The 26,499-nt window shown below is 23.6% G+C and overlaps 5 protein-coding genes across 5 annotated transcripts; 3 read left to right on the top strand and 2 right to left on the bottom strand.

The window, feature by feature from the left end:
- Positions 1–1,122: 1,122 nt before the first annotated feature.
- Positions 1,123–1,605, bottom strand: LOC128956665 (histamine H2 receptor-like). The gene has a single exon (XM_054302380.1). The coding sequence runs from the start codon at positions 1,603–1,605 to the stop codon at positions 1,123–1,125; it is 483 nt and encodes a 160-aa protein (XP_054158355.1).
- A 548-nt stretch (positions 1,606–2,153) lies between these two features.
- Positions 2,154–12,535, bottom strand: LOC128956664 (lymphocyte cytosolic protein 2-like). The gene is made up of 9 exons (XM_054302379.1): positions 12,464–12,535; positions 12,270–12,332; positions 11,881–11,936; positions 6,821–6,924; positions 6,270–6,747; positions 5,499–6,202; positions 2,541–2,863; positions 2,402–2,468; positions 2,154–2,337 (listed from the first exon to the last, which is right to left on the bottom strand). The coding sequence occupies exons 1-9, from the start codon at positions 12,533–12,535 to the stop codon at positions 2,282–2,284; spliced, it is 1,923 nt and encodes a 640-aa protein (XP_054158354.1). The 3' UTR covers positions 2,154–2,281.
- Positions 12,536–14,894: 2,359 nt separating this feature from the next.
- Positions 14,895–18,510, top strand: LOC128956663 (transmembrane anterior posterior transformation protein 1 homolog). The gene is made up of 9 exons (XM_054302378.1): positions 14,895–15,234; positions 15,303–15,436; positions 15,496–15,617; positions 15,678–15,882; positions 17,011–17,146; positions 17,219–17,316; positions 17,399–17,719; positions 17,780–17,925; positions 17,997–18,510. The coding sequence occupies exons 1-9, from the start codon at positions 14,979–14,981 to the stop codon at positions 18,508–18,510; spliced, it is 1,932 nt and encodes a 643-aa protein (XP_054158353.1). The 5' UTR covers positions 14,895–14,978.
- Positions 18,511–18,986: 476 nt separating this feature from the next.
- On the top strand, positions 18,987–20,058 carry LOC128956662 (oxytocin-neurophysin 1-like). Its single transcript, XM_054302377.1, has 3 exons — positions 18,987–19,136; positions 19,703–19,907; positions 19,973–20,058. Exons 1-3 carry the CDS (start codon positions 19,005–19,007, stop codon positions 20,056–20,058), a joined length of 423 nt encoding a protein of 140 aa, XP_054158352.1. The 5' UTR covers positions 18,987–19,004.
- A 2,803-nt stretch (positions 20,059–22,861) lies between these two features.
- On the top strand, positions 22,862–26,455 carry LOC128956789 (ionotropic receptor 93a-like; the record flags this gene model as incomplete). Its single annotated transcript, XM_054302505.1, has 8 exons — positions 22,862–22,933; positions 22,990–23,256; positions 23,462–23,806; positions 23,874–24,523; positions 24,621–24,709; positions 24,816–25,227; positions 26,193–26,221; positions 26,318–26,455. Coding segments are annotated over exons 1-8 (1,936 nt in total), but the record flags the coding sequence as incomplete, so codon positions are not given.
- Between the last annotated feature and the right edge of the window lie 44 nt (positions 26,456–26,499).

The following is a 26,499-nucleotide window of genomic DNA, read 5'->3' as shown; positions in this document are numbered from 1 at the left end:
GTGTAGTAAAAGCTAATATTGTGCCCAATGTACAATTAAGACAACCTAAACCACTACAGGAGTACTGTGCCAATAGTGGCGGCCATTCCAGTGGTTTACGTGAAATCATTGCATGGAAAGTGAAGCGAGTAACTCACCCCAAAAATTCTCATGAAACCTCTAAATAATCAACACTTTCCAGATATAAATGGCAATGCTATTAAAATAATATTGAAACGGTATAGAAATAGGATATATTATAGTTATAACAGTAATGATAAAATCTACTCATTACAATATTTAATTGTTTATTTTAAATTGCAAAATATTAATAAAATAATTGTTCCTTCATTTGTTTAAATATACAGTATATTAATATAATGGCAATAAAATTTCATGGGATATCAGTTTGACAACAATGAAAATTCAAGTGTAAAACATATAACATTATATTTTCTATACATTATTACTTGTTATTTAATAGTATGAAATGTGTGGAAAAAACCAAATGTTTGTGTTATTATAAAAAATATTCTTTTATTTGTCATAATCTTATATTATCAGCAATTATTTATTGATTAAAATACATTAAAAATAATAAAAATATTGAACACAACTATAGTACTGAATATAATTACTAAGTTGAAGATATCTTATAAAAATAACAAAAAATTGCATTTTTAGCAAAATATTAATAGTTATATTATAAAATAATAAATAAAATAGAAAAAATAAAAAACAATGCACTAGGTCATTATATAATTTGTAAGTTAATGTAAGTTTTAGTAGTTACCACACTATCATATAATAAATATTATAAAGTAAAAAGTAAAAACTAAATACTTACATTAACTATATTTTTAATTAATTATTCATTATTTTTTAGTAATTTATAGTATTTATAATAATTAATATTTCCTATATATAAACTGATTAGACAGTATTTATATCTTGTATTTATATTAAATAGATTATTTTATTTAAATGATAAATTTATTGCTATTGCGGTAATTTTATTTTATATATTTAACTTAAAGTATATAAGATAGTGCTAAAAATGATATAAGTACAGTACCACATATATATTAAACTATAAAAACATAATAAGCTAATAATTAATAAATATTATTATAATTAGTTTTATTAGTAATTATAATAAATGTGAAAAAGTGATACCTTTTTAGTCATAAGTGTGTGATATCTAAGTGGATGAATGATACAAATATATCTATCGATAGCAATACATAGTAAAGAAAGTGTTGATTCGTGAAAGAGTGCGGCAATGAGTAGGGCTTCAATTGCACACACCGTTGGACTCCACGGCCAACACTGTTTGACAATTGATATCAAACTGATTGGTGTGACCAGTATTCCGACGGCTAAGTCGGTCAATGATAGCGATGTCATCAAAATTTTTGGTAAATCTCTTAAATATCGGGAATAGTTTTTACTGTGAAGTACGACAATCATTAAAGTATTCAACACTATTACAGCTATTGTTATCAACAATACAATCGTTGCTTTAATACATTCCTCAACAGTCAATGATTGTATGACATGTAGAGAACTGTTAGTTGTGTCAGATATTTGCCAACAGGCCTTTCCTCTGAATGGCAACTCATTCATGACTTATGTCAAACAATTGAAGCAAAATATCCTCCTTTTCTCTCTTTCTGTTGTTTCTATCAACAGATTCACTATTTCACTGCAAAAATAGTTATTCAGTCGATTAGATATAACATAAAACAGTGAATGTAATGCAATGCAAGTGCGCTAATGCCTACACTTCAGGTCATTAATAGTATAACTATTTAAACATATATTTTATTGATCCCACACTTTAGCCACTTTTTTTTATCATACATGTGATACCTATTAGTAATCCTAATTTTTAAATAATTATTATCACTCTTGTAAATGCAATATTCAAACAATTTAATTAATTATTTGAATAAAAATAAATTATAGCTTTGAAGCTATTATTTACTTAAAACATATCATTAGCAGTATAATGATGAATTACTTTAATTTAATAATACATTTTAAGTATCATTTATTGAAATTAATTATTTTAATTAAGTACTCATGCATCAATAATTTTATAATAAAATATTAAAAAATATATTAAACTAAATTTAACAAAAGTTAGTTAATTAACATTTATAATTAAATAAAAATATATAAATGTTAGATAAAGATAAAGAAATAAATAACAAAAATCATAATTATATTGTTTGACTAGTCGTTGAGCTTTAATTAGACAAATAATAAGCAGTTAGTGATTATAATCTGTTTGTTATAATTAGCACAAAGAAGTCGATGGCGTTACTATTAATCTCGTTTTTCCTGCCGGAGTACCTAAATGTTTATAAGAGATAATTTTAATTAATAATTAAATAATAAATTTATCACAAAATCATACCTCTTGTTGTCAAAAGAATAGGTTCTGTTGTGTGATATGAGACTAAATCGGCCACTGTTTTGAATGTCTGTTATATAATAATCATTTTAATAGATTTTAATAATTTATAAAAACAAATAATTATAATTAATAAACAAACCTTTTCTCTTGATTTTTCTTTGCCTAAAGCATAGAGACTGTCAGGTCTTTTACGGATATTTAAATGAAATACCCGTCCGTTATGAAAGATAGTAAGTGTGTATGGATTGCTTTTGCCGGCTCTCTTGCTTTCCCTAACCAAATACGCCCCGTCCTCCTCCTGTGTCATCAACAAAGCCTCGGCGTCTTCCCTCTCGACCGTCAAAAACCATTCATAGTTATGGAGAGATTCATTGCTAGCAAATGAATGTAATTGAGACGATGGTTGTGATACCACTTGTGATGGAACTGATGGCAGTGGAGGCAGAGGACGACTCGATATACCTAAAAATCATAAAATAAGTTATAATAATGGTATAACTAAATCATTAAAATAAACAAAATAAAAATAGACTAATAAATTTATAATTAGGTATATATTTTAATTTGAAATAATTTTATTTCCACACTTTTATGATGTATTTTAAAGAATATCTCATTTAAAGAGTACATAAATCCATCAAAAGATATGACCAAAAAATCTTATTTTTTAATTAATATTAATAATCAAAAACATAGTATCAATGTATAAATTATATAAAAATTAAATACATTAAGTAGTTAGACATAATAACTAAATATAAATCAATAAAAAATATTTAAAAATATTAAAAATTCAAAATTAAATATAAAAATATCAGTTTTTCTAAACTATTATTATAATAATATAAATTATTTTAAATATACTATTTAACATAAAATTATTATTAAAGTATAATAGTTAATTTATAAAGTTATTTTTCAAAATTACTATAATATATAGCATAGTTATAATAAATATAAACTATTAATAATATATATTTATTAATATATTACAATAAATGTAATAATATTTTGTTTTCTATTTACAGGTAATATATGTTTAGATTAAAAATAAATTTTGTGCTTTATTTAAGTGTTGGTAAAAATAATAATTAAGGCTAGAAAACTATTGTTATAAATTTTATTTTTATCAATTTTACAAATATACATTGTTATACATGTATACACTAGTTTTAAAATAATTATAAAAAAAATTTAACAATAAGATACATTTTTACTAATTATATTCAATATCCATTATTCCATCAAAATATATTTTGCTCTCAATAATATTTAATAGCAAAATAAATATTATATTATAATAAAATATAATAGATGTTAACAAATATTATTTTTATCATATAATAAAACTATTTATATTAAATATAACAAATTGCTTTCACATGATATAAATAATATAAACTTTGTAATATAGTTTTTGTTAAATATTTTAATGTTTAATAATGTTTAAACATATCTTAAACTATTGTCGATAAAAAATAAGCAAATATTATATTTTTAGTAAAATCCTTAAACAAGTGATTATCACATTAGTATACAACTCCTTAATATTACTTTGAAATATGTTTTTTATTTGATAAAAATATAATTTAACTATCAAATAAACTACATTTAAAAAACAAATATAACTAATAATTTTAAAAATATCAATATACATAATTAGTTCTTATAATTTAAAATTTACTATTATATATAAGTTATATTTTAGTATGATATAAAATTGCAACTTTTAAAAATAATACAAAATATATTATTTTAATATTTTTAAAATTTATTCTAAACTAATAAACTAACCATGACAAAACATTAATTTTTACAATATTTAATTTTTAAAAATTTTTTCAATTATACTTTTTTATATGCCATCTATTATATTAGTTATAAGCTGTTAATCGTTTTAAATTACCGATAGTATAATATTATGTATAGTATTTATATGTAGAGTATATTTTGACATTCAATTAATTTTCTTTTACATAATTAAATTTTTATTTAAAAGTAAATATTTTATAATATGAATTAAAACCTCAATTTATGTCCTAAATTTAGTAACACATATCATACGAGACAATGAAGACCAGAGGGCAGATATGCCTCTAAAACAACTTATTTAAAAAAACAAGTATTTTTTCAATTAAATATTTTAGGTTTAACTCATTTTTAATTTATTGGTCAAACATTATAATAAGTGGTGGCATTAAATATTTTTTAAATGCTAATTTTTTTAATCAATAGCTTATTTAGATAAAAAAAAATATTACACACAATTAAATTTTATAACAGTTATCTAAATAATGAATCTCTTTTAATACTCAAGTTAACATTATAAATTAATAAATCATAAAATAAATTGATAATTTTTTTATAACAATAAAAAACTATGTATCATAATTACGATGTCATTATTATTTTTAAAAAATTGTTTTAAAAAAACTTACTTATAAACTATAAATCAGTGCAAATATAGGTAAAAATTTGTCATACATTTTACACTTCACTAATGAATCATAAATTATATGACTTAAAGAGCTCATGTATTTTAATAGATTTTTAGGCAAATTATACCGTATGTCATAAATAATATTCAATAATTTAAATCAATTTAAAAGTTTATGTCATTTTCAACATTAAAATCTAAAACAATTTTTAAAGCTTTTAAAATCAATTATTGTTATTATTGTTATTGTTATTAAAATTTCAATTCTGATTTATGATTAAGTAATAAAAGTAGTTTTAATATTAGTAAATAATTTACAAAATTTAAATCTAAATTATAGATAATCACAAAATAAAACAGTATTTTCAAGCTTTCGATTTTTAAATTAATCGAAACTAGTGTTTATCTGTAACCATAATAATATTGTTAACAAATGCTTATCATTGCAATAAATACAGTACTATTACATATAATTCAACTCAAATTTATAATAATTTAATAACCTAATATTTCATATTAAATATAATAATTTTGAATTTTAGTTAAAATAATTTTTTAATTTTATTTGCAATTTAGTGTGTTATAGAAATATTTTCATTAATTTAATGATAAATTTGATAAAATAAGAAAACAATATTAAAGATATAATTTTATAATTACCTAATGAATTGACTGAATTGCTGTTATTATTGTTATCTTCGATATTAATATCATTTTCAAGAGATTTAGACTCTTTCGACCACTTTTTGTCTTTTGTACTTCTATTCAGAAGATTAGGAAAAACGTCGGGAATTCCTAGTTTTGATTTGTTGGTCATAATAGACGATTCCTTTACTTTAGGTAATAGTGGTCTTTGACTAACAGGTAATATCGGATTATTGATAAATTGATTTTCATTAACAATTTCATAGTTTTCATCTTTAATTGTCATTTCATTGTCGTTAATATCATTAGTTTTTATAGTTTCGATGAATGGCTCGTAATTTTCTTCAGTTATAACATTGCTATGACTTTGAGAAGAATGTGATTTATACGAACCAATAGATGAAACATCATCTCTGAGCGATGATATAGTTGATGACGAGCTCTTACGGGAAGTTATATCTAAAGGAATGGGTGATAGATATTCATCTTCAGTCAAAGGCAATACAACTGCTTCATAGTTGTCTGGATATCCATTTGAAGTCGTTATTAAATACTTAGTATCTTTTGTCAACATATATTGCAGATCTGATGGAACATTAATGGGAGACATCGGTGGCGGAGACTTTGGCAGTGGAGGCGGCGGTGGCTCTGATGGCGGCCTTTTTATCGGCATATTTGAAGTCGACTTTAAGTTATTATTTACAGGTTTTCTGGGAATTCTTTTAATTAAATATTTTTAATTAATTATTGTTTTTATTTAAAGACATTAACAAAACAATGACTCACATTTGGGGCTTATTTTTAGGTACTTCTGGTTTAATGGTAGCAGGTTTTGGCAGAAGTCTAGGACTGGGTTTGGGTGACGGCACTGAAGATAATGAGTTTACAGTGCTATTGATTTTTGGTTTATTATCATTAGTGTCATTAATTGTATTAATTGATGGCATAGATTGACTGATTGTATTGCAAATCACAGACTGTCTAATACCAGTGCCATTGGTTTGTTTTGTATTGATATTACAATCAATATTTAAAGCACTGGTAGTCCGAAGTTCATGACAATTAAGTGCAGTAAGGGATCCATTGCTCATATAATCACTAACCGGTTCATAAAGCAAGTCTTCATTCATTTCTTTTACATTATTATCAGAAATACAAGTTTTAGACTTATCGTTGATCTGTTGATCGTTCAAATCGTCATTTTCATCTGAATCGTCATCAAAGTCTGAACCCCAGCCAACATCATCGTCGTCTTCTTCATCTACTTTTTGTCAATCATTTAAAAGCAAATAATTGATTAAACTCTAAAAATAATTCATTAATATAAAGTCAAATACCTGTGCGATTGACTGCTCTGTGTTTGTGATCTTTAATATTTTCAACCAATTTCTTTGCATTATTTGCTTGAGTTTTACATTCATTAATGCATTTGACTATTTGTCTGCAAATATAATATCAAATATAATATCAAATATTAATTAGTCAAAGCATTTCAATTAATTCTTGTTTAAAATCAAATAAATATTTGCTTTGAATGCAAAAATAAATAACTTATTAATAATAAAAAACTTATCATATGGTTCAATGACTTTAAGCGTGTATTTCTTCTAATAAACGTTTTACTATCAATTTATTATATAGTATTACAATCAGTATTTTGTTTAGCAATAACATAATAATCGCTTTTTACTATATATAATGTATATACTGAATATTAAAATTAGTAATAACCAAATTAAGTGTATACATAAAAATCTAAATGAATATTAACTAAACATATATTATGTTAAATTATTAACAAAAACGGATACTATTCATTAACATTGGGAGACTTTATATTATTGTACAGTATATACAATTTTCAAGTATAACAATATTTACAATACATTAATTATATTTACATACAAATAACGGATATATCCATAATTGTTGAAACTTTGTTTTATTATTTATTTATATATTTTATTGTGGTTAAATTATTAATAATTGAAATATTTTTGGTAAAATTAATCAAAATAAATGTTTAAATTAATTACTTTTATTTCATTTAATTTATTTAAGTAAATCTTAACCACAAATAACAGATTTGTTATATTACTTGTTAAGTCATTAACTTTTATGAACTTTATTTTAGTATAAGGCATAGTCCTCGACTAATATTTAAAAAATGTTGAAATAAAGTTTGAAATTTATTGAGAACCAGTTATAACTTATAAGTTATAAGTCGCCCACATAATAGAGTTTTATAATATGATAAAATAACTAAAAATTATAATTTCATTGAAAACATTTTAACTCAACTAAAGTAAAAATACAGTATTTTCAGTATTCATTCAAAACAATTCAAGTGGTTTTTTGTATAATTCAAATATAACTCTAATATTGTTATTTAGCTTTATATTTAATTTATATTTTTTATTTACTATGAATTATACCTGTATATAATTTATAGTGAAAAATATGTCTTTTATTTAAGAGTTATTATAACTTAATGTTTATAGTTTTAGATAAACAGTATTTATATTTTATGGTTTTATTATGACATACTGTATACTAACATAACAGTATAGTTTAAAAGTCAATTTCATTATAATTGAAATAACTTATAGTATAAATGATAAGACGTTATCAAATAAATTCATATTATTTTGTTATTAAAATCAAATCAACAATATATTTATTTATATTTATTAATATTACAAAATAATATTTTAAAAAACATTGTTTGTATATAAAAAACATGTATTTATAGTATCTTATATATTATGTTAATTAATGCAAAACATTAGCTGATGTCATAAAATATACTTTATGTAAATCATAATTAACTGATTATACCAATTCTTGATTTATGGTATTATACTGTATTAACAAATGTAATAATAGATAATATAAAACTATATAAAATAATATCGTATACAATGCAATGCATATCATTATAATGATAGACAAACTTAACTAAATTGACCTATCTAATTGCATATTTAGTCAATTTCTATTATTAATAAAGCAAATATTATATAATATGAGTATTTAAACTTACAATATATCTTAAGTAAATAATTAAATAAAATGTAATAATGAGAATTCATCTGCCGATAAACTAAACTTAAAACTTATTTATTGTTATAAAATATAAAAAATGTTAACTAATAGGAAGTTTGCAGAAAAAGTAAGCATACCTTCTGAATACTTTAATGGACGGCCAGCCGGCAGTCTTAATGGAGTCGATGTGTTGGTTGAGATTGGAAAGGGATAACTGAGATAATCTCTTTGTATCCATTATTATATATATAGCTAAATATAATAGCTATACATTTATAACTATTTGGTTTCACAACATTTAATTGCTAATATCTATTAAAATTAATGTCAATTCAATAGTATAAAAGTTTATCGTTGTTGACATAAGTTATTCATTATATTAAGTTAAGCAATAGTTCAAACATTTAATTCATGTACAGTATATACTTAATGTTGTTAATGATTGTTATGTTTGATAAAGTTAACAATAATAACATTCATTTAAAAAATTTATTCATTGTTAAGGAAAATGTGGTAACAGTGTTGTTATATAACAAATATAAAGTGTCAAAACTTAATATAAATTATTAATAATAAACACAAACACTGTATGAGTTGAATATTGATTGAATAAAAAAATTACTTTTGTTGTAATACTTTAGAAAACTTTTTGACTGATATATAATGAGAGCAGACTTGAGATGTAAACTAAACTAAACATAAGATAGGAATCCATTGAATAGTTAGTGAATGACTGTTAAAATATGTGATAAGCGGCACATCTGGAGAAACGTTTTCATTACAGCATAACTATTATTATGTGATATTTAATGATAATTATAGCGATGGTTACTTCATACCATCACAAAAACATATCACTTATTGTTATAATTATAAATAATACACCTATGTTTATAAATGTACAGGTATTGACAAAAATTGTGTTTAAATAATATTTGTTAATACAATAAAAACAAAATGAGATTTTGATGGGTGAATGAGGAAATAATTTGTAATTTTTATTCAAAAAACGACTATATTTTCAAAAAATAAATGGGAATACACTTTAACTTAAAAGCTTTAGACTGTTTGGCAAATATTAAAATTTACATGACTTGCACTTCAAGATTAATAAATTGTTGTTAAAACATAAGGAACACATATTGTATATAATATTTATATTATATGTTTTGTATGGTTATGTTAGGCCAGTTGTAGGAGAAACTGACAGACTATAAGGGAACAGACAGAGTTAGACTCACTTAATAGTAAAAGTTTGGCTAAAAGTTATTTTCAAAGCACACAATTCACAACACAATATGTAAGCTATAGTTGATTGAGTGTTCAAACTTTACCCAACTTTACTAAACTTATGGCTAAACTAAACTAAAACGTGGAATAAGTGTTAGGAATGTGTAGTTTGTTTGCAAAATGTACTTACATTGAGTTGCACGGGTAGGGGAAAGCATATGACCCTCTCTTATATGCCTATGTTGTACTGTATATACAGTACTTTATACTCGCCTTACTGGCTAAGAAAAAGTGGTTTTCAATGATGTGTTTTCAATTCAACTAAATTTAAGGTAACTTTACTTTAAAAACTTTTTTAGCTCTCTATCTGACTGTCCGACACTACATTATGCTATAGTCAATACTCTATCAATTGTTGTATAACTTGTACTCGTTTTTTCATTATAACCACATTTGCCGTAATATCGATACAACATCTCTGTCTATATTATAATCATTGCATTGATGTGTAACCTGAATGCCAAACAAATATATAACATTATATTGTAGTTAACTATTATTGGGTTCAGTTAAAAGAAATCACTCGATATGTTATATTAATATATTTTTATAACTCATATCTCAAGTAAATCAAACTTTTTCATAACTTTTGTTATAAAAACATAAATTTATGTAATGATAGGGCCGTCCCATTGAAGTGGGTTCTGGTTATGAAACTTGTGCTCCACTTTTGTTTTACTCTATTGTCTAAATGTTTAATAAATTAAGTGTTTTGTCTGTAATTAACTATACTTTCTTTGCACTGTTAGTATAGTTTGTATTATATAATATGGACTGTATTTATAATTATAATTTATAAACTTGTAAGACATAAATAAATATCCATTTAAATGAGAGCATAGTATTAACAAAAATTTAGCAACAAATTAACGTTAAACTAATAGTTAAACTAAAATAATAATATTATATTTATTGTTGTTACGTCAAAACCTAATATGTTTAAATATTATATTTAGATATAATGTTAATGAATAATTAAATCATAACTGTAAAATCATTAACCGAGTCATTAAACTTGGTATTCATTATTATTACCACATTTTATGTATGATATAAGTTATCATAAAATACTATATTTAAGTTATAGTTCATAAATACGTCGTTTCATTAAAAGTATATTTCATTAAATACAGTCAAATAAATTATATCCAAATGTATACCTGTATTATACTGTATACTACAGAATGTATATACAGTATGTAATATTGTATTTATAATGTATATAAATATTTGTAAATTATTAAAATTGTTCACACATATACAGTATTACACACATACGTAATACGTATACTGTATATAAATGTATATTTAATTTCGTATATAATTATAAGATTAAGTTTATGATGTCGTATCAGTTGGTAATACTTATAATTCATTTATCTGTAGATTTGAAACTAATTCCGTAAATACAATATATGTATTAATACTGTATTAATTCAAACAAATTGAATGCAATTAAAATATTTTATCAATACTTTTATGCAAATATTTCCTAAATTAAAAAATATTTTATCTAAATTTATGTGAATTACCTTTATTTCATAATTTGTCTTACATTTATATAACATAAAGTATAAAACATTACATTAATATTTATATAACATTAATGTTTTGTATAATTAAGTATAAATAAAGCATAATTTATAGCAACATATTATTTTGCAATTGTACTGCTTTATAATATATTAAATAATAATTTAAAAATAAATTCAAAGTTTTATAATTCATTAAGAATTACAAATAAAAAATCAAATTAAATATAAATTATAGAGTAATTTCCAAAATGTGAAAATTAAAAGTCAATTGTTTGTTATAATGACATCATAATATCTAATGTAGTTTTTAGTTTCAAACTAAACCAAGTATTCAGTGTACTATTGTTTGTAATATAAATCATAAAAAACCAATAAAGTCTAAATTATATAAATTTTAAAGTAAAAACTTTTATTGGAAATAATTATTCAAAGTATAGTGTAATGTCATTTAAATAATATATTTTTAAAGTACTAATTAATATCTTAAATAAATTAATAGACCAATTGGTAGGCCTACCGGTGCTTACCTTCTTCTAATAATTTTGAGTTCACTGAATGTAATGACCAAATCATCGCTCAAATCCTGAAATAGGAAATGAGATTCAATGAGTCACTGGTTGTCTACTATGATATATATAATACTGTAAATATTGTATATGTTTGCCTAAAGGCATTCAATTTAAACACATTTGTGTCTAACATATCAATTGATTAGTTTTAAGTTAATATCTAAACAAACCTATTAATTGTGCCGCTATGGCATCAATTAAGACAATAATATTATTGTATATATCAGATAATAATAATAAAAAAATTTATAAAAAATAAATGATTTAAATCCTAAATTGCTATCCTTGAGACTGAATTAATAATTGAATGTAAAAATTTTAAAAAAATAATTGCATTGATGTCTTACCAGAAACTTATCGCCCGTTATTTTTCTAGTTTTGAAGGCTTCAATGCAATCGTGTAAATCCTCCTACATTTCAAATAACATTTTCATATTTATCATTTTAATTAATTAATTTAATTATATTTTTTTATTTCAAGTATTATTAGTTTTATCTAATAACCAATTATCCAATTATATTATAATATATATTAAAATACTTTGTAAAGCCATTGAAGGATGTGATCATTTGACCACTTGATCACAATGTCCTTTGAAGGAAGTTTTGGCATTAGTTCTTAACAACAAAAATAATGCTTTTTATTATTTAAATCTAAATTTTATTGCTATATTTGAATTGAATAAATAACACAATAAAACATAGTTTTCACACAACAATTTGGGTTAATTTAATACAAAAATTTATTGAACAGTAAAACAAATGCTTCATTTGTCATCACATCGGATATGTATTTCCTATGAAATAATAAAATTCTGATTAAACAATACATTACATAAAAGGTGTGTCTATTTTCTGGCAATTTAAATGTTTGTTATAAAATGAATTATTGAATATAAATTACAATATATTATAATTTAATAAAATTATAATTTTTACAATTGAGTATATTATTATTCAAAAAATAATAAGTTATTTTTTCAGTTTTATTATATAATATTACAATATAATAAGTATTATAAAATTTATTTGATACAATTAGATTTAAATTTTTTCTCATAATTGTATACTCAAATAGCATCATAATTGTAATTATAAGTAAATGAGTACATGAAATAATATTTTGCAATAAGTTATTTAATGTAAAGTTAAATAGTGTCATTTTTCTCTCAATAAATATAAATTTGCTAAAATATTATTTCCTTCAAAAAAGCATTTAAATTAATATACAATATTATATAGTATATTGTAATATATATTGAATAAATTAGGAGTAAATCATAAATTTCAAATTACAATTAAAAAGTAGATTACATTATAAAAACTAGTTTTAAGAAAAAATAAAATGTATTGAAATTTAAAACTTAGTATTTTTAAAAAACATTTCTTCATTTTAAAAAACTATGTAATTTTAATGGAAATATAAAAATAATTAATGTATTTAAACTTAAATTATTTCTACAATATAATTGACATTTTTATAAAGTTATTACATGTGATACAAAAAATAATTCTATAATAATTCTAATAATTCTACAAAATATATTTGTTTGAAATTTATATATATTAATTTATAAAATTATTAATAATTAATTAATTATTACTATTAATATATGAATTAAATCAATAAAAAGTAGAGAATCCCCACATTATGTTATAGTTTCAAATAATTAGTGATAAATTCTTAAATTTAAATTAAATGAATTTTGCAAACAAATCTAAAAATTGATATAAACATAAAAACATATAAACATTTAGAACTGTATATTAAATATTGTTTAACATGACTTAAATTAATAATGTTATAATACGGTGTTATTTAAATTGCGTTGATTGCGTAAAAATTTAAGTCATGCACTCATATTTATTATTATTATTTGAAAGTTTAATAAAAACATGTATTATGTAATGTTTTACTTATTATACAACATGTCTAGTATATTATAATCTAAAATGATGTTAATATAGTATTAATATCACATAAGTTTTATTTTAATCAACACACAAGAGTTTATTAAACTTAATAATTAAGTTAATCGCTGTATAAATAAAAATATAGTATTTATGTGTCAACTGTTTCTCAAATGTCTTAATATAAAAATATAATATTTTCTGTAAAATATAAGAATAGAATTTTTTTATTAAGATATTTAACTTATTATAAAAATATTATAACTTTAATAATAAATATGATGTGATGTGACTGATGGCCACAAAAGTAAAGTTCTCACAACTATTGACTTCAAATTCAGTACACATTATTCTGACCCAAATCTCTTTAAAAACTTAAATTTCGTGTGAATTGCTAACAAATAACCAAATATTTAATATTATATAATATAAATGAAAAAATATTTGTATTATTTATAAAAATAATGCAATTTAATTAAAATTAAACGGTTTTGTTTGTAAACTATTTTGTTAATTAAGCAAATATTTAATATTTAATATATTCAACAAAGCATTTATTATAATTTATGTGTTATTTATTAACTCTATTGTTATTTTACACAATTTTCGATTGTATTATTAAATAAATGATTTATTGTTAATGATTTTAATTTAAATAAGAAAAGATATATTAGTAATATAAATTACAATTTTGTTAAAATAACTTATTATATAATTAGTTAATGATATTTTTACAACATTTTAATCACTATAATGTTGTTTACTAATTTTAATAAACATTTGCATTGCATTCATTGTAAACACATTTTTATAGTATTTAAAGCTATTTTGTAGTTAATTGTGATTAAAAACAAACAATTAATAAGTATATAAATAATTAACAATTAAAGATAAATCTATAATAAATAAAGTATAATAATATGCAATAAATACTGTATTAAACTTAATATTACTGTATATTTTAGACAATACACTAATACTGTATAATACAGACCTCTATTATCAATGAATAGCAATAATACAAACAAATGACAAAATATTCAGTGATTTAAAGCATTCAATGTTTACATTAAATAATATTAAATACAATACTCTATATATATCTGTGATTACGTTGACTATAGACTTGAGTTTTGACATCAATTATGGATAATATATCACATTTGATACCACATGAAGACATCGGTGAAGACAAAGAAAACATTGTTATTAATGTTACCAACAATGAACTGCTGAGGAATGCCGTTCACAATGTCTTAGGTTGTGATGACAAGAGACCAAATGACATACCAATGACTGACAGAAAACTTATAAATAATGACTTAAATAATGACACAAATTATCTTCAAATGAATAATAAAGTTATAAAAACTCAGAACAATAGCAAAGATGTACCGTTCAGTCAGTATATGATGACTACATTGTCAACAACTGATTGATGAACTAATGTCTTGTTTTTGTTATCTTAGAATTTGGATATCTATTTGATTACTTAAGAAGTGAATTAAGACGAAACTATGTCCTCGAAAATGACGAACAAAGATATGAAGAAAGAAGAGAGAAGTTCTATATCTTCTTAAGGATTCCCTTGCAATTGGAAAAAGTAATTCTTGAGTCAAAAATCTTTTATCACTTAATACTAACATTTGATTTGATGAACAGTTTCTGTGTTACGGATTCTTTCAATGTGTGGACGCCTTTCTGTTTGTCTTCACTCTACTTCCCATACGGTTTGCACTTTCGCTTTGGTTTCTAATTACAAGATCTTTCAACAAATGGTTTTGGTATGAATTGATTGATAATATGTTTTGTATTATATTATTATATAATGTTTGTTAACTTAGTTTACTGAACGGTCAGTCGTGGCAAATGACGGGTCCATTGAAACCATTGGAAGGATTAGAACCGTCAGAAATCTGTGATCTTATGAAAGGTGTTATTGTATTGAGTGGTGTATTCCTCATGAGTTATATCGACACTTCAATGCTTTACCACATTATTAAAAGCCAATCAGTTATCAAACTCTACATTTTCTTCAATATGTTAGAGGTATTAAATAATTTATTTATTTTATTAATTTAATAATATTATACAAAACCTTGATATTGAAAATTAATTTTAATTAGAAAATGAAATCTTTGTTTAAATTATTTGTGGGTTTTATATATTTGTCTCTCACCCCTAAATGATTTTAATTTGCAAAGCGTACATACAGTTTACATATTTAAACTGATATTTTAAATTCAATGTTATCTAACTCTCAAATTAGTTGCATATCTGATTGAAAAAATTAAGATCTGGTTTCCATATATAGATCATTAAAATAAATTTTATTAGTTATTGTATGTACTCTTTATATGGCTTATAATTATAGTATTTATTATTTTGTTTCAAATGAATTGCTAAATAAATTTTACTTATTAATGAACCAAACTTACACTTAATTAATAGAAAATAAGTGTTTTTTAAATTTAATTTTTAAAAAAAGTCAGAATTTAGTCAAAACTTATATTTTTAGATTATTTTAAGAATAATTTATTATTTAATGATATTGAGGGCATTTTATAATTAAAATATAAGCAAAATTAAAAATTGTTAATAAATAATAAATAAAATTTACTCAGATTTTAGTCATAGAAATTGAATAATGATTTAAATAATTATTTGTTTTGTTGTTATTCAAGTACTATTATTTTTTTAAATGTTTATCTTGAGCCGATCTATCAATTAAATAGTAATATTAATGAAAATGCCTTATAATTGTTTGGCAAAAATGCATTATAATTAAATTTTCAAATTTGCTAAAAGCAATATACATGTATATAGTTATTTAAAATAAATAATCGATAAAAATATAATTATTTGTATTACCAACCAGAAATTGTCTATTAGATTAAAATAAGTTATTTTTAAATACGATTAAAGTTTTAGTGAAAATAAAAAATAATGTTTTGATAGAAAAATAAATATTAGAGTAAATTATACAGGTAGTATTACACTATTATATTTTTTTAAAGTTTAGCTATTATCAATAATACTTTAATTTTAACAGAATTTAATCTGAATTTTTAAAACTAATTTTCGTTAAAAATATTGATTTTCAAATAGTATTATTGATGAAAATGATAGATTTTATTATAAATATTGAAATGATAGTAATATAAGATTAATTGATAGGTTGCCGACAAGTTGTTGTCGTCATTTGGTCAGGACATCTTAGATGCCCTGTTCTGGACAGCCAATGAGCCGAGAGGCAAAAAGAGGGAACATCTCGGAGTCATACCTCATCTCTTTATGGCAATAGCTTACGTTTGTCAGTCCATATATTATATAATAATTATTGACACTAATTATTAATGCATTAATTGATTATTAATTTATTAAGTCATGCATAGTCTACTTGTGCTACTACAGGCCACCACTTTGAATGTAGCCATCAATTCAAAAAATAAAGCATTGCTTACAGTCATGATGTCTAATAATGTAATTATTTATTTTAAAGTTACTATAATTCACAATATTTTTTATAATATTATTAATTATTATTTTTATTATATTAATAAAGTTTGTTGAACTTAAAGGAATGGTATTCAAGAAGTTTGAAAAGACAAATCTTTTTCAGATGTCTTGTAGTGATGTTAGGGAACGCTTTCATTATATTATTTTATTAATTGTAGTTATCATACAAACAATGAAAGAATATAATTGGAGTGAAAAACAATTTTGGATTTTATTTCCCGATTGTTTGCTTGTATTTATTGCCGAAATATTTGTCGATTGGTTTAAACACGCATTCGTTACGCGTTTTAATGAAATTTCGTTTGAAGTCTACGAAGAATATGCTATTAGTTTAGCTTATGATTTGGCGTCCAGTAAATTAAAAAGTGTAAGTTTAAGAAATTAATTAATTAATTTATAATAAAGTTATTTAAAAACGAAATTATAGGCATTTTCAGATCATTCGGATCTTATATCTCGAAGAATGGGTTTTATTCCTTTACCTTTGGGAGTGTTAGTCATTAGAATAATGAGCGGATCTTTTCACTTGAACTGTTGGTATGGTTTGGTTTGCCTTTTTGTATCATATCTGTGGTAATATATTATTAAAAATTTTAAACTAACGTAATATTAAATTTAATTATATATCAATAAAAATTTAATAGTTTAGTGAGTTTCAAATTGGTTGTCAATATAGTATTATTAGGACAGGCATGTGATCTCATAGAAGCACATCGAAAGACAATAGACGACAAAGTGGGTGCTCTTTCCCGACAATATACTAGTCTTCCTGCTAGTCGTCATAATAGTTGTGAAGACATTCCCAGTGCTGTCTCTCCTCACGCAAAGAGTACGCCACACACTCCGAGTCCGAGCACTCGGTCCAGTTTGGCGGACATCACACAACAGGCAGCCATAATGCAGGAAACACTCGAGTCTTCGATGATATTCTCAAACAGTACTGTTAGTCTCAATAGTCTTGATATTAATGATGGAACAGCTATCAAGTTTACGGTCACTTCAGGAACTAGTGATCTTAAGTTAAGCCAAAAATCTATTCTCAGACAAAGACATGTCGACAATCAATTCAAAAGAAGAGTTTCTCTACAAGAAATGACATCCGATTCATCTATAATTCCATTTCTTGATTTATCTGTAAACGAAAATAAATTTAAATGAAAAAAAACTTTATATAAAGAGCTTTTTATTTATAATATATATATTAATTATATTTATTACTTATTTTAAATAATATTTAAAAATAATTTATTAAAATAAACTGAGTTCACTATTGTGTGGGCTTCATATCATCGATAATATATTTTATTTTTAGTACATAAATACCATAAAAATATTTATAGACACACAATATATACTGTTTGACTGATATAATGTGAGATATAACACAAAAATGAGAAATTGTTTTATTTGTGCTATTATTCACATTACAACTAATCTTTTGTGAATACCAAATGGTGATAATATAGACATCAATCAAATAATACTTAACGATTAGATGAATAAAGATTGAGAAGTGGATCAGTTTATGCATAACTGATCCGTTTAGATGAGTATATAAACTAAGTTTATCATCAAATGAAGCATTTCTAAGATTATTCTGTTATTTGGTTTGTTATAAATAAAATAAAATTTTGTTAAGAAAACTAATAAAAATGAATTTACAAAAAATTCTTACAATTGTTAGTTTATTTATAGTGTCGTTGGCCATAACATATGCTTGCTTTATAACTAACTGTCCTCCCGGTGGTAAACGATCTCTGGCACCGGAAAGTCCCAAAAGACAAGTAAGTATTGTTTAATTAGATTTATTACAGATATTAATATAAGTGAAAATCTAATGTAAAATACTATAGAAATTAAGGTTTTCTTCTAAAGATTTCAGACATTTTTCAAAATAATTGTGTAAAAAACTTAAAATTATTTAGATTTTTCCAATTTTAGTATTTAAAATATTCATATTTATTGAATATAAACTGTAATTTGCTAATTTACTATATTGTACTTAAATTATGAGGTAATTCACAAATTTATTGTTTTATAACAGCAACAAAAACTAAAAATGATTATTTAATTTAAGCCAAATTATTAATACATACATATGTAACACTTACATATACTATATAGGTATACTATAAATAGACAACTAACTAATTTTTAATAATTTGTATAAAATATAAAAGTTATTATATATATATATATATATATATAATAACTTTTATTTTCGATTTATGTTTCGATTGACAATTTTGCCGATGATTTTTAGCAATTAATTTGTAATAAAAAAAAGTTGTTCTTAAGATTTGCGAGAAAAAATAAAATATAGTTTATTAACACTTGAATTGGATATCAGTGTACTCGTTGTGGACCGTCAGGAGTGGGCCGTTGTTTTGGTCCATCCATATGTTGTGGTGCATCGATTGGGTGTCATATTAATAATAAGTATACTGCCGTTTGCTTTACTGAAGATTATACTCCTCGTCCCTGTTTTAATGAGGGTAAGGTATGTGCTAACGGAAAAGGTATCTGTGCTCTGGACTCGACGTGTTGTACTTCAGGTAAATCATAAGATTATATAAAGAAATTAATAAATATTTAATTATAACATTTTTTATATGAATAGTCGGTTGCTTTATGGATAAGAGCTGTCAAACAAATCAAATTAAAGGGTCGACTGAAGAGAGAATTTGGTCAAACTATGGGGACTAAGATTTATATATAAAACTATTTATTCATTTATAATTAATGTTATAATTGAAATAATAAAAAAACTAATTAATTAATATTTAACCAAATAATAAATCTATTATTTTTAAAAATAAAATCATAATATTTCTATCTTTTTAGTTTATATCGACAAAAAAAATATATTTATGCTATTCTTTAAATATTAAATATTTTTTTAATATGATTTAAAATAGCTATATAATGTAGTATTTATAAATCAATATAATGTCATAACTTTATTAAAAATCAATACAATAATATGTGTTAAACCATATATTCTAAAAATTTGTTTTATTAATAGATATGTATCTATCAGTGCTTACCTTAAGATTGTTGTGATGAATGATTTCATTTATGTTGGCATAACAACAAACTTATTAAATGATAATTAATTTATTAGAAAAAAAATAAAATATTACAAACATTTTCACACAAATATTTATTGATTTCTTCACATAACTTATACGATATGAACCATAATATATGTGTTTATGGATTATTTATATGAATGTCAGTGTTGTAAGTGTATGTTTAGATCAAATTATATATACGGCTATACTTTACTCAATTACATATAGTAGTCTACAAGTGTTTAATGTATTTCAAGGGCTTTAAGACAACTTTAGAAAACTTATTATAAATTTATTGTAAAATAATTTTGATGAAAATTAATTAAGTGAGAAAGTGGCACATTATGTCCAGGGTACATTATCTATAGATAAGATGAGATCACAATTCAATTTAGTTATTTTTATATTATATTTTCAACAACTTTTCTATTGCTTAAACTCAACGCCACAAACACTAAGATTGGGTTCGTTTTAAGTTTTATATAACTTATTAATCTTATTAACTAAATATTAATGTAATGTAACTCTTATTAATTACATTTTAATAAACTGAATATTATAGGTCTACTATTGGACTATAATAGTGCTACTCTAAAGGCTATTAATAATGAAACCATTAGTGACTTAATTAATGATTTTCGCCAACAACTTGTCCATAACGTAACAATTGAGACACAAATTATTTCAGACTTTACTGACTTTGAAAATGATGTCGAAAACGATCCAACAATTTGTAAGTTATTTTCTTATTATTACAATTAGTATTATTTTTGAAAATTTTAACACAAAATACTAGTTTTTGAGTTTGAGATTAACACAGATAAGACAACAAAATAATTTTGACACTTAATATAATTATTATTTATATATCATAAATTATTACATTATGTATGTATTACTATAATCTTTATTGAATGTCATTAATCTAATAAAAGAAATACAATAACATATGAATAAGTGATATCAATAAGTAGTTATAAATATTCTAATTATATTAATTAATGTATAAATAAATTATTAACCAAATTATCAAAATTATTTAAATAATGTATAACTTCCAGTATTTCTCATAATACAGGCATTAAAATGTTAAATCAATACAAATATTATTTCCTTTTCTTCTGTCATTTTGAACTTTCAGAAATTTTTCAAACATTTTTAACATTTATGTTATGATATTTTCTGAAATTTTAATGTTTTTTTTTTGAAAAGTTATTGTAAATGTAAATAGTAATATAAATATTTAATATGAGCTAAATATTACTAAAATTATGTTAAACTTAATTAATAATCTCAGAAGAAATTTTTTCGTTTATTTATTATATCATATTATTATATCTGATTTCTTCATCTTATATTAGTTTTATTTTATTTATTAACATTTTATTTGTTTAAAAATAATTATTCATATTATTAAAACTATGAATTTCTCTCAAATAAAATAAAACAAAATATTATTTAAAATACTTTTTACGACAAATTTCTAATACCTGTATACATATTAAAAATTAAGGTAAAAACTTAATGGTTATTATAAGTGCTGTGAAATGTTCAAAAACAAAAATACTGTACTCATTATTACGAGACAACTGTCCCGAAACTTTACTTTTATCTATTATTGAGAACAACTGTATGCGTCCCCTACCAGACCAGGGCATTGGATTTCCAGGTGAATACAACTTAGAAATAGAGTATTAAATAATACAAATTATTGTTTTTATTGTATTTTTATAACTAAGTGATGTCATCGATCAATGATATCATACCACTGATGGTTGACATGAGATATGATATGCTAAGCGATTGGGATCACATCAATATAATACACGATCAAACTTTAGGTTTTTTCTTTATTTATTGTCCATTTTATAAGATTACTAGAAGATAGTATATATACTATTGCATAATATTATATACAGTAATAATTATTTTAAAATTTTATGCCAAATATTTTAGACACAAAAACTTTAGACGACTTAAACAAAGGATTGAAAGAAGTGTCAGGTGTTGGCATTAAAGCGACAACTGTTACCACTTATGGCATTACAAACAATGAATTAAACGACAAAAAATTAAAACTTAATTTAATGACAGACTTCAATAGCAGTCAAATAATAAATTTAATTGAAAACGACAAATCATTGCAATATTTTGTTGTTATAGGAAACAGTAAAACAGTTGAAGAGATTATTACATTGGCTTACGAGCGGTCATTACTGAATAATCCTTTAAAATGGATTGTTGTACTCTCGGAACCGATTGACGATTCATCTGATTTCTGGAAACGTATGTCAGATATATTGGGTGTCACTGATGTCACTGTTATTAGAAGAGAAGTATCGCCTTATAGTGAATGTAATCAATTAAGAGAAGGCTGTCAAATGAAGTTAGCTTTTGATACTTTGAAAAATGCCATCAAAAAGGTCATTGAATTACCATTTTATGACTTCAATGATACCAAACAAGTTAAAGCTCAGAGTAAAAACAGATTAATTTCTCAAATGAAAGTAAGACAACTAATAATATCATTATATTGTTATAACTTATGATAATTTATATTAAGTTGGAAATGGGAACCAATAAATCAATGTCTCAATTCTGTGGTAATTGTGATCGATATGTTGTCCAATCTTTTTACAAACATAGAATCGGATCAGAAAATGAAAACAAAGATGACTTAACTGAAATTGAAGACAACCCGCAATACAAGATAATTGTTGAGAGAACAGGATTGTGGTCACCATTTAAGGGTATGCTTCAGGAGGGAAAGGTATTGGGATATTCAGATGGAAATCTCAAGAATCTAGAGATTATAATCGGAATCGTTCATGTATTACAACTTTCATTTATAACACACAAACAAACACACACACACACACACACACACACACACACACACACACACACACACACACACACACACACACACACACACATACATACATACATACACACATACATACATACATACACAGAAACTTTATATAAGAATTAAATTGTTGACTATTATAATAATTATTGAATTATATTGAAAGCAACCGCCATTAGTAAAGATTCGGGATATAAACGATCCAAAGTCTGTCGAGGGAACAACATATGAAATGATCAAAATATTGGGAAAACGGATGAATTTTACCATTAAATTAGATATGGAAAAGTCTATCACTTTGGGTCGAAAGAAAAATGGCGTATGGACCGGGATGATTGATAAAGTAAACCGTAGTAAAGTGCGAATTGGTGCAAATGGTTACTGGAGGACAGTCGACCGCATGGATGCCGTAGATTTTACATTTCCTTTTGATTACGAAGAGATGTCAATGATGTTACAAAAGACAAGTGAAGATCACAAATACTTATTCCTCACACCATTTACTTGGGATGTAATGCTATATCTTATAGTATCAATAAATCATAATTTATTATTAATGTTAAATTTGTTGATTGAAGGCATGGCTCAGTATATTATTTACTGTTGTACTAATGGGTCCGTTATTATGGATAGTTCATAGATCGAGCAAATACTATGATTATTATAATATGAGAGATAATAAGGGTCTGTTTAAATTATCTAACTGTGCTTGGTATTGTTTTGGAGCAATGGTTCAACAGGGAGGCGATCACTTACCATTGGCTATATCTGGAAGAATATTAGTGACATTTTGGTGGCTCTTTGTCATAGTGACGGTCACCACTTATAGTGGAAATTTAGTCGCTTTGTTAACGTTTCCTAAAATAATACATCCGATTGAAAATCTTGAAGACTTGTTATCATATAGTGGATCAATGAAATGGGGTACCGATACGGGAGGTGCTATGGAAGAGTTGATTGAAACGGCTAAAACAGGACCTCTCAAACAGTTAGCCAGTAATATACAATTTTTTGATAACCGAACCATAGAAATGTATGAAAGAATAAAGAACGGGGAACTGGTATTCCTCGCCAGTGATTCTGAGGTTCGCTATCTTATTACTAAAGAATTTAATCGAACAGAAAAATGTGAATTAATGATCGGAAAGGATGCCGTCTTCTCCAGTTCCGTCTCATTCATCATCAAAAAAGGAGAACCAAAAGGATTTAAAGAAAGACTTGATTTCGAGTAAAAATAAATCTTTATTTCTTTTAAATTCATTTATTTTATCTGTTATTTAATAATATATTATAATAATGTTAACAATATTATTGATAAACAAAAGAGTTGGACGAATGGCTAAAACAGGACTAGTCTTACAGTGGAATAACAAGTTTGAAGAGAAAGGCAATGATTGTTTGTATCCATTAGTTGGTTAGTAATTAATATATATATATATATTGTATGATTGAATGCTATTTTTAAAAATATATTTAATAAAAAATGATTTAAATTTCTAACAAATGGTTTGAATGAAAAGTAAGGGCTGGAGACGTGAAGAAGATAGGAATGGCTCACATGATTGGCTGCTTTTTCATACTTGGAATCGGTCTGTTGTTTGGTTTGTTCTCATTGTTTGGTGAAGTGTTTAAGAGCAACAAAAAAATCAAATTGACTGCCGGTGTCATTCAATTTAATGGAAAACAAAAATTAGGAAAATGGGATAAATTGAAATTGTTTTATCAAAAGGTCAATCAGGGATCGTTGTACAGCTCATGGATTAATACTACCAACACTTTGGTGACTAACAATAACAGAAATACCGCTAAATTGCAATTCAATTATCCGAACATTAAGGCAGAAGACGGTAGAGCATTACCGGCCGGTTGGGGCGATCCTAACAGAGCCCGTAATGTCAACCAACCCTTAAATGGCAAGAGAGCGCCGTCGGTGTTTGGAAACAGAGAAACCACTAATTATAATTCAAAGGATAATTATAATTATTTTAGTTACGATCCGATTAAGTCTAACTATAAAAACAATTTCGGATATCAATAATGGTTTTATACCAATAAACGCACATATTTTTAAACATTGCTAACTTTATCGCACAAATATTTCCTCAAATTAATTGTATTTATAGTTAATAGTTTTTTAACTGAATTGTTTAAAAACTGTATTATAAAAATGTTAAAATTTTCATATATAAATCGTATTTTACTAATCCAGTTAATCTTTAAAACTTTATTGTTTACCAAATATACTGTAAAATGACAATTTTAAGCCTTAATTACAAATAAAATTATTTTTAAAAAAGCTTAAAATTACTTATTAAATATTGAAAATAATATATAAATAAATGATTATTATTGATATATGATAGTAACGCATTGTGTTAGTTTTAGATTTAGCCAGTTCAAATTTATATATTTGAAAATAGTTATAAAATTTATGTCATTAAAAATATATTCAATATTTGTCAATATATATGTTAAATCTCTGGTTACAACATTTAATTTATTTATAATATACAGTAAGTGACAAATAGTGATAAATAAATAGCAAAACAGTAACCGTAGCTACAGATCGACCGATTAATTTATAAAATAAATTATTTTGCGAAAAATCTATAAAAATATCTTTTTGTCACAACTTTATAACCAATCAAATATAACTTCTATATTATAAATAAGTCAATGTCTAGGTTTATTGAGTAAATTTTATTGATTTATAAATATTATCTGTATAACTGTTATAAACCTATAATAGCTTAAAATTATTAGTACTTACAGTTATAACTAAATATGAAAGATTTACAATAAATTAAATAAAATTATTATAAAACAATTAGTTGTAAAAATGCAAAATAAAATGAAGAATTCGTTTATAATTATATTAATATTTTTTATAATTTTAGAACTGTTTCTTCTAGAGATATCACTGCGGGTGTGAGCTTTAAGTTTATATTTTATTTATTTATTTATTTGAAAATTTAAGATAAATATATTTATTATAATATATATAATATAATTTTAACAAAAGTGGTTGCAGTGGATAAGGATAATATAGTAGCCCTTAATGCTATCCGACAAGCGTTTGGATCCTATAAATCAACAAATGATAATCAAATACATGTTTCAGAGGCTATTGTTGGGGATGAAGACTCATCTCAAGAAATATGTCAGCAATTATTTCGCGATAATATAAGTCCCACTTATGTGTTG

Source organism: Oppia nitens, unplaced genomic scaffold (genome assembly GCF_028296485.1).
Source record: "Oppia nitens isolate AA-2021 unplaced genomic scaffold, nextdenovo-longstitch-racon4-pilon3 scaffold32_pilon_pilon_pilon, whole genome shotgun sequence".
NCBI lineage: Eukaryota > Metazoa > Arthropoda > Arachnida > Sarcoptiformes > Oppiidae > Oppia > Oppia nitens.
This window is presented reverse-complemented; position numbering and strand designations above follow the sequence as displayed.

Bases quoted from the DNA above. Each gene is read 5' to 3' on its own strand.
- LOC128956665 (XM_054302380.1), bottom strand. From the start codon at position 1,605: ATGAATGAGTTGCCATTCAGAGGAAAGGCCTGTTGGCAAATATCTGAC.
- LOC128956663 (XM_054302378.1), top strand. From the start codon at position 14,979: ATGGATAATATATCACATTTGATACCACATGAAGACATCGGTGAAGAC. The intron at 17,147-17,218 runs GTCAGTCCATAT...TAATTTATTAAG, and splicing joins TATGGCAATAGCTTACGTTT to TCATGCATAGTCTACTTGTG. The intron at 17,720-17,779 runs GTAAGTTTAAGA...ACGAAATTATAG, and splicing joins CGTCCAGTAAATTAAAAAGT to GCATTTTCAGATCATTCGGA.
- LOC128956664 (XM_054302379.1), bottom strand. From the start codon at position 12,535: ATGCCAAAACTTCCTTCAAAGGACATTGTGATCAAGTGGTCAAATGAT. The intron at 6,748-6,820 runs GTATTTGACTTT...ATTGACAAAAAG, and splicing joins CAGAGCAGTCAATCGCACAG to TAGATGAAGAAGACGACGAT. The intron at 2,338-2,401 runs GTATGATTTTGT...ATAAACATTTAG, and splicing joins TATTCTTTTGACAACAAGAG to GTACTCCGGCAGGAAAAACG.
- LOC128956662 (XM_054302377.1), top strand. From the start codon at position 19,005: ATGAATTTACAAAAAATTCTTACAATTGTTAGTTTATTTATAGTGTCG. The intron at 19,137-19,702 runs GTAAGTATTGTT...ATTGGATATCAG, and splicing joins CGGAAAGTCCCAAAAGACAA to TGTACTCGTTGTGGACCGTC. The intron at 19,908-19,972 runs GTAAATCATAAG...TTATATGAATAG, and splicing joins CTCGACGTGTTGTACTTCAG to TCGGTTGCTTTATGGATAAG.